This window comes from Pygocentrus nattereri, chromosome 11 (genome assembly GCF_015220715.1).
Source record: "Pygocentrus nattereri isolate fPygNat1 chromosome 11, fPygNat1.pri, whole genome shotgun sequence".
Lineage (NCBI taxonomy): Eukaryota > Metazoa > Chordata > Actinopteri > Characiformes > Serrasalmidae > Pygocentrus > Pygocentrus nattereri.
In genome coordinates, this window is record NC_051221.1 from 25,254,336 (window position 1) to 25,266,788 (window position 12,453).

The 12,453-nt window shown below is 38.7% G+C and overlaps 1 protein-coding gene across 2 annotated transcripts in view; it reads right to left on the minus strand.

The window, feature by feature from the left end:
- The window catches only part of dapk2b (death-associated protein kinase 2b), a 28,616-nt gene that overhangs the window by 15,338 nt on the left and 825 nt on the right, over window positions 1-12,453 (minus strand). For both annotated transcript variants that reach the window (XM_017708357.2, XM_017708356.2), the window contains exons 2-3: window positions 11,854-12,028; window positions 61-282 (exon numbers count right to left, since the gene is read on the minus strand). In XM_017708357.2, coding sequence (XP_017563846.1) covers window positions 61-282; window positions 11,854-11,930 — 299 coding nt within the window. In that variant the 5' untranslated portion in view covers window positions 11,931-12,028. The remainder of the gene's footprint in view (window positions 1-60; window positions 283-11,853; window positions 12,029-12,453) is intronic.

Below are 12,453 nucleotides of genomic sequence, written 5' to 3' on the forward strand. Positions count from 1 at the left end.
AAACTAGCCGGCAAAATGGAACTATTCCACAAATAGGACTTCTGTATGAATGTCACTCACAGCTCCAGTATGAGCACCACGTCGGTACGGTTCTCATAGACATCGTGCAGGGAGATGATGTTGGGGTGCTGAAGCTGCTGAAGGATGTTCACTTCCCTCTCAATCTCCTCTCGCCGCACTCCTCTTCTGCTCACTCTGCTCTGCCGTTTCTTTATGAACTTCGCTGCATACTCTACACCTGTGCTCTTCTCTTTACATCGTTTCACAATGGCAAACTGCCCACTGAAAAACAAGAAAACACTGGTTTTATTCTAGTTTGATTTGCTTAACTAATAACACAATGACTTGATATTTGGCCACTTATGAACAACAAAAAGTGAAAAACTCCTCATACATACTAAGTAGCTTAATTATCATACAAATATCATCATACAAATAATAAACGGATAATATACAATACTGTTCAAAAGTCTTTAGACCCCGAAGCAAATTGTTTAAAATCAGTTAATGGTCACTTAATGTGTAACATTAATATAAAAGCAGTAAAAGAAAGAAGAACATCTTGTTTGAATGCAAGTAGCTGACATCTTTAGAGCTGTTTAGAACAGAGGTTTGGTTCCAGATTTCTTCTCGACACCCCCCGTCATCATACAGATTTATTAAATTCCATGACCAGCACACATTATTTATTTTATTGAGGGATTCATTAGATAAAGCTGGTATGCAAATATTAATGGGCTTCCTCAAAGAAAGGTTTGGAAATGGTTAAATGAGAATAGAATAGAATAGAATAGAATAGAATAGAATGCCTTTATTGTCACTATACACAGTACAATGAGATTAAAAGCAACTCCATCTCAGTGCAAACACACAATGTAAATTGTTTGAACAAATGAGAACACTGACATGCATGAAATCAATACTTTTTATATGAAATGTTATTTGGATTTATCATCATATTAGTGTTTTTCTGAGGAAAACACTCTTACTGCCTGGATACATAGCTTTTATATATCTCAGGGGCCTAAGACCGCTGCACAGTAATGTATGTCTTGTTTATTATAAGACAGCATTTAGACTGCAGCTATTTAGCCAATCTCACCACCAAAATTGGGAACAAAACACCTCCCACAGAGTGAGACTTTGAGAGGAAATCCTTCAGCTGGCCAGCATGACATGAGAGCTATGAAGTAGGAAGAACAGTAGAGAAGTAGAGAAATGCCTTCCTCCTACTCACTCTACTACTGTGCCAGGCATTCGGTCTTGCTTCCTCCTGCATTCTTATAACACAGCTTCCTAGTATTCAACATAACTGTTTTGGGTATAGAACTTCATCAAATTCCTTATGGTCAATACGATACTTTGCAGTTTAAACAGAAGCACATGAGATCCCAAGAACAGCATTCTTTCCCATACATGCTATATCAAGTAATAGAGACAAGAGCCTAAGGAGTAAATCACACTGTATTCTTCAGAAAGCTTTTTTTTTTCTTGGGGGTTCACACAGCATTTCTAAGGGTACGTTTGTCTGTGCTTCTCCCAATTGCAAAGAACAATGGCATTGTAAATGTTGATCAGCTGTGTTTTTTAATCATCTAGGAATGTAGTTATTTAATGTTGTCTGGCATAGATATCTACTCAGTGAGCGCAATCAAACGGTCACTGAAGACACTCTTCGCCATTTCTCCTTAGGTTGCCTGCAGCATGCTATATAAAAAGAAAATAAAAGCATTTAAAATGCTTCTTTCCCACTGAAAACTATTAACCTGCACAAAAAGCAAACTAGTAACTTGTTTTAACTAATCTTGATTAATCATGCTCTCACACAGGGATAAATTATGTAATTGTAGGTACAATTAACAAACATCCCTCAGTGACAAAAAAACTGTTTCAAAAAACAAGTGTTGCTTAGAAAAAAATTAATATTTCTTAAACTTTACACTAAAAAGAATGTTGGGGATGTACCAAGCCCCACCTACCCCCCGCCAAGCTGGTCCACCCTGACGCCACCTAGTGCAGGTTTTGTTATTACATACCGCTTAGTTACTGCAGTGATAGCCTCTCAATGAAATGATAACATTTATTTTATTTAGGACCTTATTTCATGGAGTAATATAAGCTAATTTAAGCCGATGGACCAGTGACTATGATGCTAGGTTGAGTCTCAGGAGGGACAGCAACGGTCACTACACCACCATGTAATATATTACAGTGATTACAGTTATCAAGCTGCAACAAAATCTGATTTCTCTGGTTAATACATGTACACCAAGGCAAATGATCACTCAGGCCACAATTAAAAATATTGTGACCACAATCACCAGGCAATATAAAATGTCTACATCTGACTCACAACAAGGGAGCACAATATAACTAAATTGAGAGGACAACTGCACTAATACTCCATACCACACATTGACCTAACATTACATATCTCTTCCAGTAAGTTTCTCTTATCATAGCTGGGCCATATCAATTTCAGTGATGCCAAAAAAAATGAACAATGAAAAAGAGAACAGATATAGTAAAAAATCTTTGCATCTCAGAGTTAAATCCTGCCTATGATCCCATCCCTGCAGTTATGTGAGGCTGCATCACCACAGCACTCAGTGGGGAGTGTCTGAGTAGGAAGCTGTATCAGAGCTGACTAAGCAGGCCTGCATCTGATGCTCCAACTCATTTCTACACTCAGTGTCTGCTCTCTAAATCAGTCTGGCCCATTAACACAGAGTACCACCAGCACTCAGTCCAGATGGTCATCTCAGGAGAGAAGATAGCATGGAGGTGGATAGTGATTAGTAGGGCATTGAGAGAGACATAAAAAGGGATGATGTGTCCTGTCTAAAATGTGCTGGAGAGAGAGAGAGATTCTGTCTAGCACAGTCATCCTGAGGAATGTCAGAGACTGGACTGTGACGAACTTTCAAAATATTTGCCAATTTGTGGCTGGAGACATGCTTATGAAATAGCACCCACTGTTACAGTAGATCCAAAAGTTTTGAGATGTGGTTTTAAATGTGAGGAAATGACTATCACAAAAAAATTAAAATATGACCTAAAATGTGTTTACTGGATCTCAATTACTTAGAAAAACCACAGTTGGCTTTCTGATGAATCAGTAATTACCCAACAGTTTGCGTCAGAGAATCTCACAGAGTGAAAGCTAACAACAAGCAAAAGCTAACTTAGCAAACACAAATAAGATATAAAGCTAGCTCATTTGTCTGCCTGCCATTTGTCTGTTTATTCTTCCATTTGTTTGTTCGTTGTCCGTCCATTTATTCATGATTAAGTGAATAAGAAGTGTATGTTCTTTAAGATGTCACCACCTAAAAGCAAGATTAAACTTTCAGTGAGCCACAGACACACATGTTGTAGTGTACAACACCCCCAGACAGTTTTCAGATAGGTCTGACTAGCATGTTTTAAGCTGCATTTTATTATTTAGTTTCAGTAAAGATACTGAATAATTTACACTGTGTTACCTGGAACATTCCAAATTACAGTATATTATTCCAATAAAGCTTTGGAATCTTTAAAAGGCTCTGCAATGTTGGTAACTGTTCCTTTTTTAAAACTCAAATTTCTTGATTGTCAAAAAAAATTATGTACATCCACAATTACACAATTACAGCCCCATTGAAAAGTAGTGTGCTCTCAGATTGAGCAATGTTTCACAGGTACATGGTCTCCTTCAAGTTTAAATTTTCACTACTTATTTTATTAGCATACCATTCCCATGCTTTAGATTGCATGAAAAACTGTGGCACAGAGGATTAACAGAGGGAACAGATGATTAGAGGATGATTACGCTCAGTTATTTCCTGTGTTGGACATGGGGCCCCACTGAGAGGCCTTTCAAAGACTGTGATAGGCTGTGTGGCTCTGTTCTGTGTGCTATCTGGACAGCTGGGTTAATTTTACACCATCCGCTGTCCCACTCCACTCTCACCTGCCAGCCCTGTTTTGAGTGGTGGAGTGGTAAAGGGGAGAGTGTCTGGACGCTCTGAGAGCGGTACTGTGCCCTGATAGGGTCATACACCATGACACATTCCAGTCAGCTTACAGTTAGCCTGGCCTCCATTTCTGAGGATCTACAGATAGAAAGCTGTCTCAGCCTAAATGAAATACATGAACACATCTTTACATTTCCATTTACTAAAACATACTGGACTGGTGCATGCTTCAAGGCCTTTTCCACATACAGATAGAAAGCTGTTTCAGCTTAAATGAAGATCATAAAAATGTGTTATGTTTTATTTATTTATTTATTTATTTGAAGTTAAAAAACAAGGGAAGTAATTCTAATATAAAACAATTTATTCTCTAACTTGATTACTGATTCACTGCAGTCAGTGTTATGAGTGAGCACACTACATTCATATCACCATGTGATGCCAGTTGTAGATCACAGCAACAAACATTCAGAGTGCTCCACCCTGTCCTTGCTATCCCTCTCTCTGTCCATACAGTCCAGAGAGAGCAGATAAAAAAAAAATGACACACATCCAAACACACAACCACACACAGCACATCAAACCAAAACAGACTTGCCGGGAATGTGCAGCCTTACAGCTGGCCCACTCTCATAGAGTCTTGGGACAACACAAACCTGGGAGGGTCAGAACAAGTGAACATCTCAAATGTTCTTTGCATCTATTATATATACAGTGCTGCCCCAGAGAGCACTGAAATATTCTGTCAGCTGGACTGCTTTACAGCAACAACACATCTTTAGACCCACATCACAGGAACAGAAAAAACTCATGTACGGCCACATATGAAGCAAACTGGCTCTTTGTAACAAAAGGGGGAAAACGGGTTCTCACACAGAATAAAAAGATCCTCAGGAGAGTGCAAAGATAGACCACAAGTCTTTTCCAGCTTTTCTAAGAAAAGTAACCAAGGCCAATTGCACTAGGCAGCCAAAGCCAATAGCATATCCTCAAATACCATAAACTCTTTTAATGTAAATCACACAATTCAAACTACATAAAGAAAATAGACTCCTATGTTGTAAAAAACTGACCTTGACTTTAACGCCTCCTCCCCTTCCTAAAACAGTCTTTGTTGGAGGTAAAGCTAACATGGAGGCTAGAGAGGGAAAGAGTCCTCCCATAGCGCGCGTTCCGGCCGACTTTGCTCTAAGCCTCCCTGCAGCTCTGACAGCTCTAGGTCTCACTGGACTTTCCACTCCCAACAGCTGCTGGTTATTAGCCATGCCGAGGCCCTGACTAGCTGTGTGCTTGACTGAGTGGCGCCAGCCCAATATTCAAATTCACAACTCAACAGCCTGAGGGAAAGCCATGACACTTAGTTTTACAATTACAAACCACTCACTGTAGGACCCACTCACTGTACGGATGTGAGGAAATGCAAGAGAAACCACAAACAGAAAAAAGAGAACACAAAACATGCTATATACCCCTGTGACAAACAACATAACACAATACTTAAAGACATGTATGATTCACAATATTTAGTTTTTCAGAGGTTTGCAAATAAGCTGAAATACAATTTTGGACCATTTCTGTTGGTCCGTTCATCATGACATTTTGACACAACATAAATGGCACCTGCTTTTTTTTTTTAAGTTATGTCAACCACCTACACATTATATCTACCGAAATATTTATAATATCCTGTTCTAAATGTAAAAGGCATTAATATGGAGTTGGTCCCCCCTTTTCAGCTATAACAGGTTTCACTCTTTTGGAAAGCTTTCTAAAAAATTTTGATGTGAGTCTGAGGGGATTTTTTGGCCATACATCCAGAAGGGCATTTGTGAGGTCAGACACTGATTTTGTATGAGAGGGCCTGGCTCACAATCTCTGTCCTAGTTCATCCCAACATGTTTGATGGGGTTGAGGTCAGGGCTCTGGGCCAGTCATGTTCTTCCACATGAAACTCTCCCAGTCATGCCTTTATGGACCTTGCTTTGTGCAGTGGGGCTAAGTCATACTGGAACAGAAAAGGGTCTTTCCCAGACTGTTCCCACAGAGTTGGAAATGCACAGTTATCCAAAATGTCTTGGTCTTCTACAGCTGCTGAAGCATTAAGATATCTTTTCACTGGAACTAAGGGGCCTAGGCCAACCTCTGAAAAACAATCCCATAACATTTTCCCTCCTCTACCAAAGTTTAGAGTTGAGACAATGCAGTCGGGCAGGTAACATTCTCCTGGCATTTAAACCCAGACTTGTCCGTTAGACTGCCAGATAGAGAAGTGTGATTCGTCACTTCACAGTATATGTTTCCACAGTTTCCAGTAGCAGCATGCTTTACACTACTCCCCCAATGCTTGCCATTTGATATTAGTCTTGTGTGAAGCTGCTCAGCCACGGAAACCCATGCCATGAAGCTCCCAATGCACAGTTCTTTCGCTGATGTTGCTTCCAGAGGCAGTTTGGAACTCACAGGTGAGTGAGGATAGACACTGTGTGCTTCAGCACTTGCTTGCTCCACTCTGTGAGTTTGCATGGTTAACTGCTCTGTGGCTGATCTATTGCTGCCCCTAGATGCTTCCATTTCACAATAGTAGCACTTATAGTTGACAGGAGCACATCTAGCAGGACAGAAATTTCACAAACTGACTTGTATCATTATCATCTGTCTTTATTTATCATAAATACGAAGCTGTTTTAGAAGTAAACATGTATCATGACTGTATGGCAAACTTAAGGATGCAACAATACAACAAATCATATTGTATTGAATTATAACAAACTATATTGTATCACATTGTATTGTTGTATCATGACTAGCTTGCAGGCTATTTTCAGATGTGTGAATCAAACATAATACATATTAGCATGTGCAAGAGTGATCTAGACACAAAGCACATTTTTTGTTTCAAATATTGTACTTTTATAATGTTCAGTGCTCTAATTAAGTAAGAATGAAAACATTAACGTATTAACACAAGGAACATTATCAGTTGCTCCACAGATATAAAACAGTGGTGTTTCAATCGGAAAAAAATGTATCCGATTAAAACACTACTGTATCATGTCTAATTAAATTATGATTTTGTATGATACACCCCTAATAAAACTATACATGGATGAAAACTAGTCCGTCATATACAGTTATACAAGAAAACGTGGACAAGTGCAGTTGTAACTGTAACTACAATTATCAGACATTATCAATCAAATATATATCAAATATGATAGATGCAGACTAAAACATCATTTTACTTTGGTTGTCATCACTACTGAGATTTTCAGAAGGGGGAGGGGGGCACACAACCCACACACATCATTATCCCTCCCACGTTCATGTACTTCACATTATCGAGGACAGAAATCAAACTTGACTCCCGCTCACTGCCTTCTGCAGCTGCTTAGTAATCCAACCATTATGCTCCTGTACTTCATTTCAGCTTGAACCCTGAGGTTTTTCTATAAAGCAATAACATTTATAGACACAGAGACTTGCCCTAGCCTAACACTTCAAAGCCTGCTGTTAGCAGTACAGTAGTGACAGTCCAAATGCGTAGGGGAAGAACTCATGGAATGTTCTAAAACGACTGGACAGCGCATGCTGCAATAATTTGATATAAATAATCATACTGGTCCATCAAATCAACACAAAGAATAACAATTATTGCATAGTGATTTTCCAAAACTATCATGCAGTGTTTATGCAACTGTTTCTTTGTTTTTTCTCTGTTAGCTGTAAATAGCAAGCATGGCATAAATACAGCTGGATGAAAAATGAGAAGTTCTCCTCCCTCCACAGGGATCGGCAGCACCTGTCCTCCACTCCAACAAACACCTTCATGATCTTCCACAAACAAACATGGTCCAGAACATCAAGCCAGAAGCATAATTTGGACACCAAACATGTATTATTGACTATATAAGTTAAGTGGTAAACTGTGTACATAAGATTTTTCGCAAAATACACTTCAGACCGCATACATATACAAACAAAATGTACCTTGTATGCTATAGTAAGAACCCTTCATCCTTCAAAAACCTTGAGCAAGAACATGAGGGACACCGATATAACAAAACTTCCTTTTAGCAACCGTGGCACTATTATGCAAGATAGATGTAGAAGTACAACTAGGACTTATATCCTGACAGTGTAGCTCAAGGTATGTCAACAACCCAAGCCGTGATGCTATTTTGAAGGAGTACACTCCTTTGAAAGGGAACTCATATCAATTATCTGTCTTTCGTATTTCATCTCACTTCCTTCTCTTGCTTAACCACAAGTCTGCAAAAAAAGATGTTGAATTGCATTTTGTTCTTGTTTGTCGAAGTAGACAGTACTATGCAAAACTGTCCAGCAGCCACAAAAAGTATTTACACTGGCGGTAAGAGTATTTCTGCCCATGAATTATAAAACACTAGAACTATAAACTATAACTAGAACTATAACTATAAAACACTAGAATCAGAACTTTGCAGAGTGCTGTATATAATACTGTTTATTAAAACTGTGAGCTTAAAACTCAAATTAAACATCCACACTAATTTGATGGATTTCTAACATCTAGAGCAAATATCGCAAATGTCAGTGGTGCTAATGCGAGACAGACAATTCTCAGCCTTATAATTGCTGATGGCTGTGTTATTGGTTTCAAGTAAGCTTTATGAGAAGCCTCCTGGAACCGCAGAGAAACCTATGCTTTGCTCTCTATGTGAGATAAAGTACAAAAAGTTCACCACAGTCTGCTAAGAGATTGACAGCGACTGACAGGATGACAAATATTCTGATGGTCAGCAAGTGTTTCGTGGGTGGAGAAGAATGAAAGTGATAGCTCAAAGGTGGTTTACCAATGGGGAGAGTTGTAGTGCAGCACACAACGGAAATAATGTGCAGTTTCTCAGGTAATCTCTGTACAAAGCCCTGTCTGTCAGCCAACATCGCCTCCAGGGAAGAGTTGTGTAAGGTCTCAGTCGCCCCCTGCAACGCTGGAGAGTGATTCATGGCATGACGTAACAGGCAGCCCTCACCCACATGGAACACAATGAAAGAGTGGGACATAGCAATGCCTGGGTATGTCTAACTATTACACCTGTCTCGTTTGCTTTTATTCTTTTATTTTCTTTAATACTTTGCTTTTCCATGTCTCCCTGCCCCCACATCATCCTTAGCATCTGGCTGCTTTGCTGTCACAGACCACAGATGGTTTGGTGATACTGTCAAACCACATACATACTGTTTCCTCTTTCACTTAAGCGACAAGTGTTTGTGCACAACATTAATTTTCATCTGAAAGACACTTGACCTTGCATGATATACTAGGATTTTACAACATGTATAACATTAAAACTCAGAACACTGTTCTAGACTTAAGTGTTATCTGAATGTTCAGTTTGGGTGAACAATACTGGCATAATTCAACAAAACCTGGGACATAATTACACCTATTGCCCTCAAAATGTAAATGTACATGTAAAGAAATCCCTTGCATTTTTTCATGGATGCTGATGTGAAAACAGATTTACTATATTCTCCTAATGGCTAATAATGAGGTAGACACTGTGGTCACTAGAAATGCAGAGCCTGTGGAGATTTCTTTTGCGCTCGTTTTCCATTTTAAAGTGGTCCCTCCTTTCTGGGCTAGTCCACCAGGCGTCATGGATGCTGTTCCACTGGCTGAAGTTTAATATCTATAAAATAAGGTCTTAAATAAAAAAAGTGTCAAATAAGTTGGCACCGCACCAATAGGCTATCACTCGAGTAGCTAAACAGTATCTAATGAAATACCCTAGACTGCATGTCAGGGAGGACTAGATTGGCAGGAGGGTGACCATGGTCACCACAAAGGCAATATTCTTGTTAAAGTTTTCAGTAAATATTTCTTTTTTTAAAATAAAATTTGACTAGGGCTGAAAGATTGTTGTTATACTGAAATGGCTATTTGAAAGTCTGCAATATTCAAACTGCAAGAGCTGTTTATTATACCATCAACAAAGTTATCTTAGCTTTAAATGTAGAAATATAATTAAATACCAACCACACTAACAGGCAGGCTGGCACAGTATGCTTACTGTTCAAGCCTCAGGCCAGAAAAATCTTCTTGGCCAAAGCAACAGGCATGTATCTTAATTTGTAAAAAAAAATAATACATTTAATAAATAAATGAATAAATTTAAAACAATCACAATAGGATATTTTGCCCAAACTGTTCAGCCTTATATCTAACTTGTCAAGCATGCTTGTTCATTATAAGCACAATGTATGCATGATAAACATGTTTCTACTATTGTGGCCTGATAAATGTGCTGCACATGGTTCTATTTTGAGCTCTACATGGTACCAAAAAGGGCTTTTTTATTGTTACAAGCTTGACCTCATAACCATAGAAGAACCCTTTTTTGGTGCTATATAGAACAGGTTATCTAGAAAGGTTATGTACAGAACTATATACAGCACATTCTCTATCAACCTGAAGAACTCTTTCACAATGCAAAGAACCTTTAACCAAGCAAATGGTTCTTTGAATGTTCATGGTTCTATATAGAACTATTTTCTTTACTAAAGAACCCCTGAAGAATCATCTTTTTAAGTGGTATCTTTGTGCATCCTGTCTGTAGTTGTACTTATTATTGCTCAGTTACACTATTATAAGATCATTATTCTGCACAAGAACATGATACTTTGCAAATTTTTGTTTTGGGAAAAATGTTCTTGTTTGAGTCAAACCAGTCTCTTTTGCATATAATTTCAGCTGTGTAGAATCAATACATTTTAAAATATAAAATACCTCAGAATTGAAAAATTCATAGAACCAGAAAAAGTGTATTAGTTAAAGATGTAGTTGAGCTGTTGAAGCTCACCCAAGTTGAATGCAACAGCTTTGCTTCTACATTAAAATCTAGAGCTCTGCTACAGTGTATTTTGCTAACATCCCCTCTCTAAGCCAGGGTGTGTCACAGAAACTGCATATAAATGAGGGAGAGAACATTGAATGGGGCACAAAGACGGTCAGGCAGATGGTGGGCCTTCTCATACTATATATTCAAAACAATAACAAGCATCCACCCGCTAGCCACAGGCCATGCCTCCTTAGCTGACCTCTTCCAGGGAAATAACCTCATTGTGACAATGGAAGTCATTCCCATGTGCTGACCTAAGACTCTTGCTATTTTTTTCTAAATCACATTTCATATTTAGATAGGAGGAGCTACTCCTAGATCAGCATTTTAGTGCAGGTTCTACCCAAAGCTATTCAAAAGGCCAGAGGCATGGGCTGAGCACCTGGGTGTAAGGCTACACCTTTCCTGAAAGCTAACAAGCTATTGAAGAGTATAACCCCACTTCCTTTCTGAATAGATTTACAACTTCCCTCTGCTGAAAAGATACTTCAAGTTATGTTTTAACAGTTAATATTCTTTCGGTTAGTGATGAGAGCTGGGCTTTGCCTGTCGGGTGTCTTTTTTCCTTTTCACAAGAGAGAGAAAAAAAGACATTCAGAATTACAACTGCCAAAAAAAGACAAAAAAGAGAGGCAAACTTACTTCTCACTGTGTAATAAAAAAGAGATTTGACATCTCTTATTAATTTTGCCGTATCTTTCCTTGGAGATCCACTGACTAACTCACTTTATCCACTTGCATGTACACATCTAGGACAACATCCACTCCAAAAACAACCAATCAGTTTGCTGTTTTGTAGCAGAAACAAATCAAGATGAAGCCAAACTTCATATTATTCAAGCTATGATTGCAAATCCCACTGCAGCCCTTCCCTTCTCAAACATCATCAAACCATCTGTTAGCTAGCTCCTTTAAACACACTCTGGGGGATTGTCCATAAAGCATGCAGTGTGATAGATGTTCTTAACGACAGCACAAACCTGTGGTGTAATCCTACAATTTATTATATCACTTACCTTCCTAGCTCCTCTCCAATTTCATAAAAATCCTCCACTTTTTGTTGCTTGAACACAGCCATGCCCAGTGTCCTCATTGATGATGATTGTGGCTTGATAAAAGTTCAACACGTAAGCGGGTCTACAGGTCCAGTGGGTATCCCCTTTTTGGGCAGCACAGAAGAGTCCAGAGATGCTGTGAAAAGACAGGTATTTATATGCATGTTTTCTGGAGCATTTCTGAAACACCAAATAGGGAAGGAAAAAAAAAGAAAAAAAAAAGGATGTGTTCCTGCATGCTGCTTGCATTCCAGCACATCACAGAGGGCGAATCTCAGGCATCATGTTACTTAACTATCTCTCATTGTTTGTCAATTATATATCAGCCTTTAGGGGCATAAAAACACTTTGTTTGAAAGCAAATACAAACTATTCACCAGGCAACATGTTTTTCTCTACCATTTCCTGGTCTAAAGAAATATAAATGCAACACTGTTTATATAGTTCAACATTATTACTGATCATAAAGTAGTAGCACAGATTTGTCTCAATATCAAAACAGCAAAACAGTTGCTAGACCAGTCTGGGGTACCAAGCAGGTTAAAGAAAATCCAGCAGGGC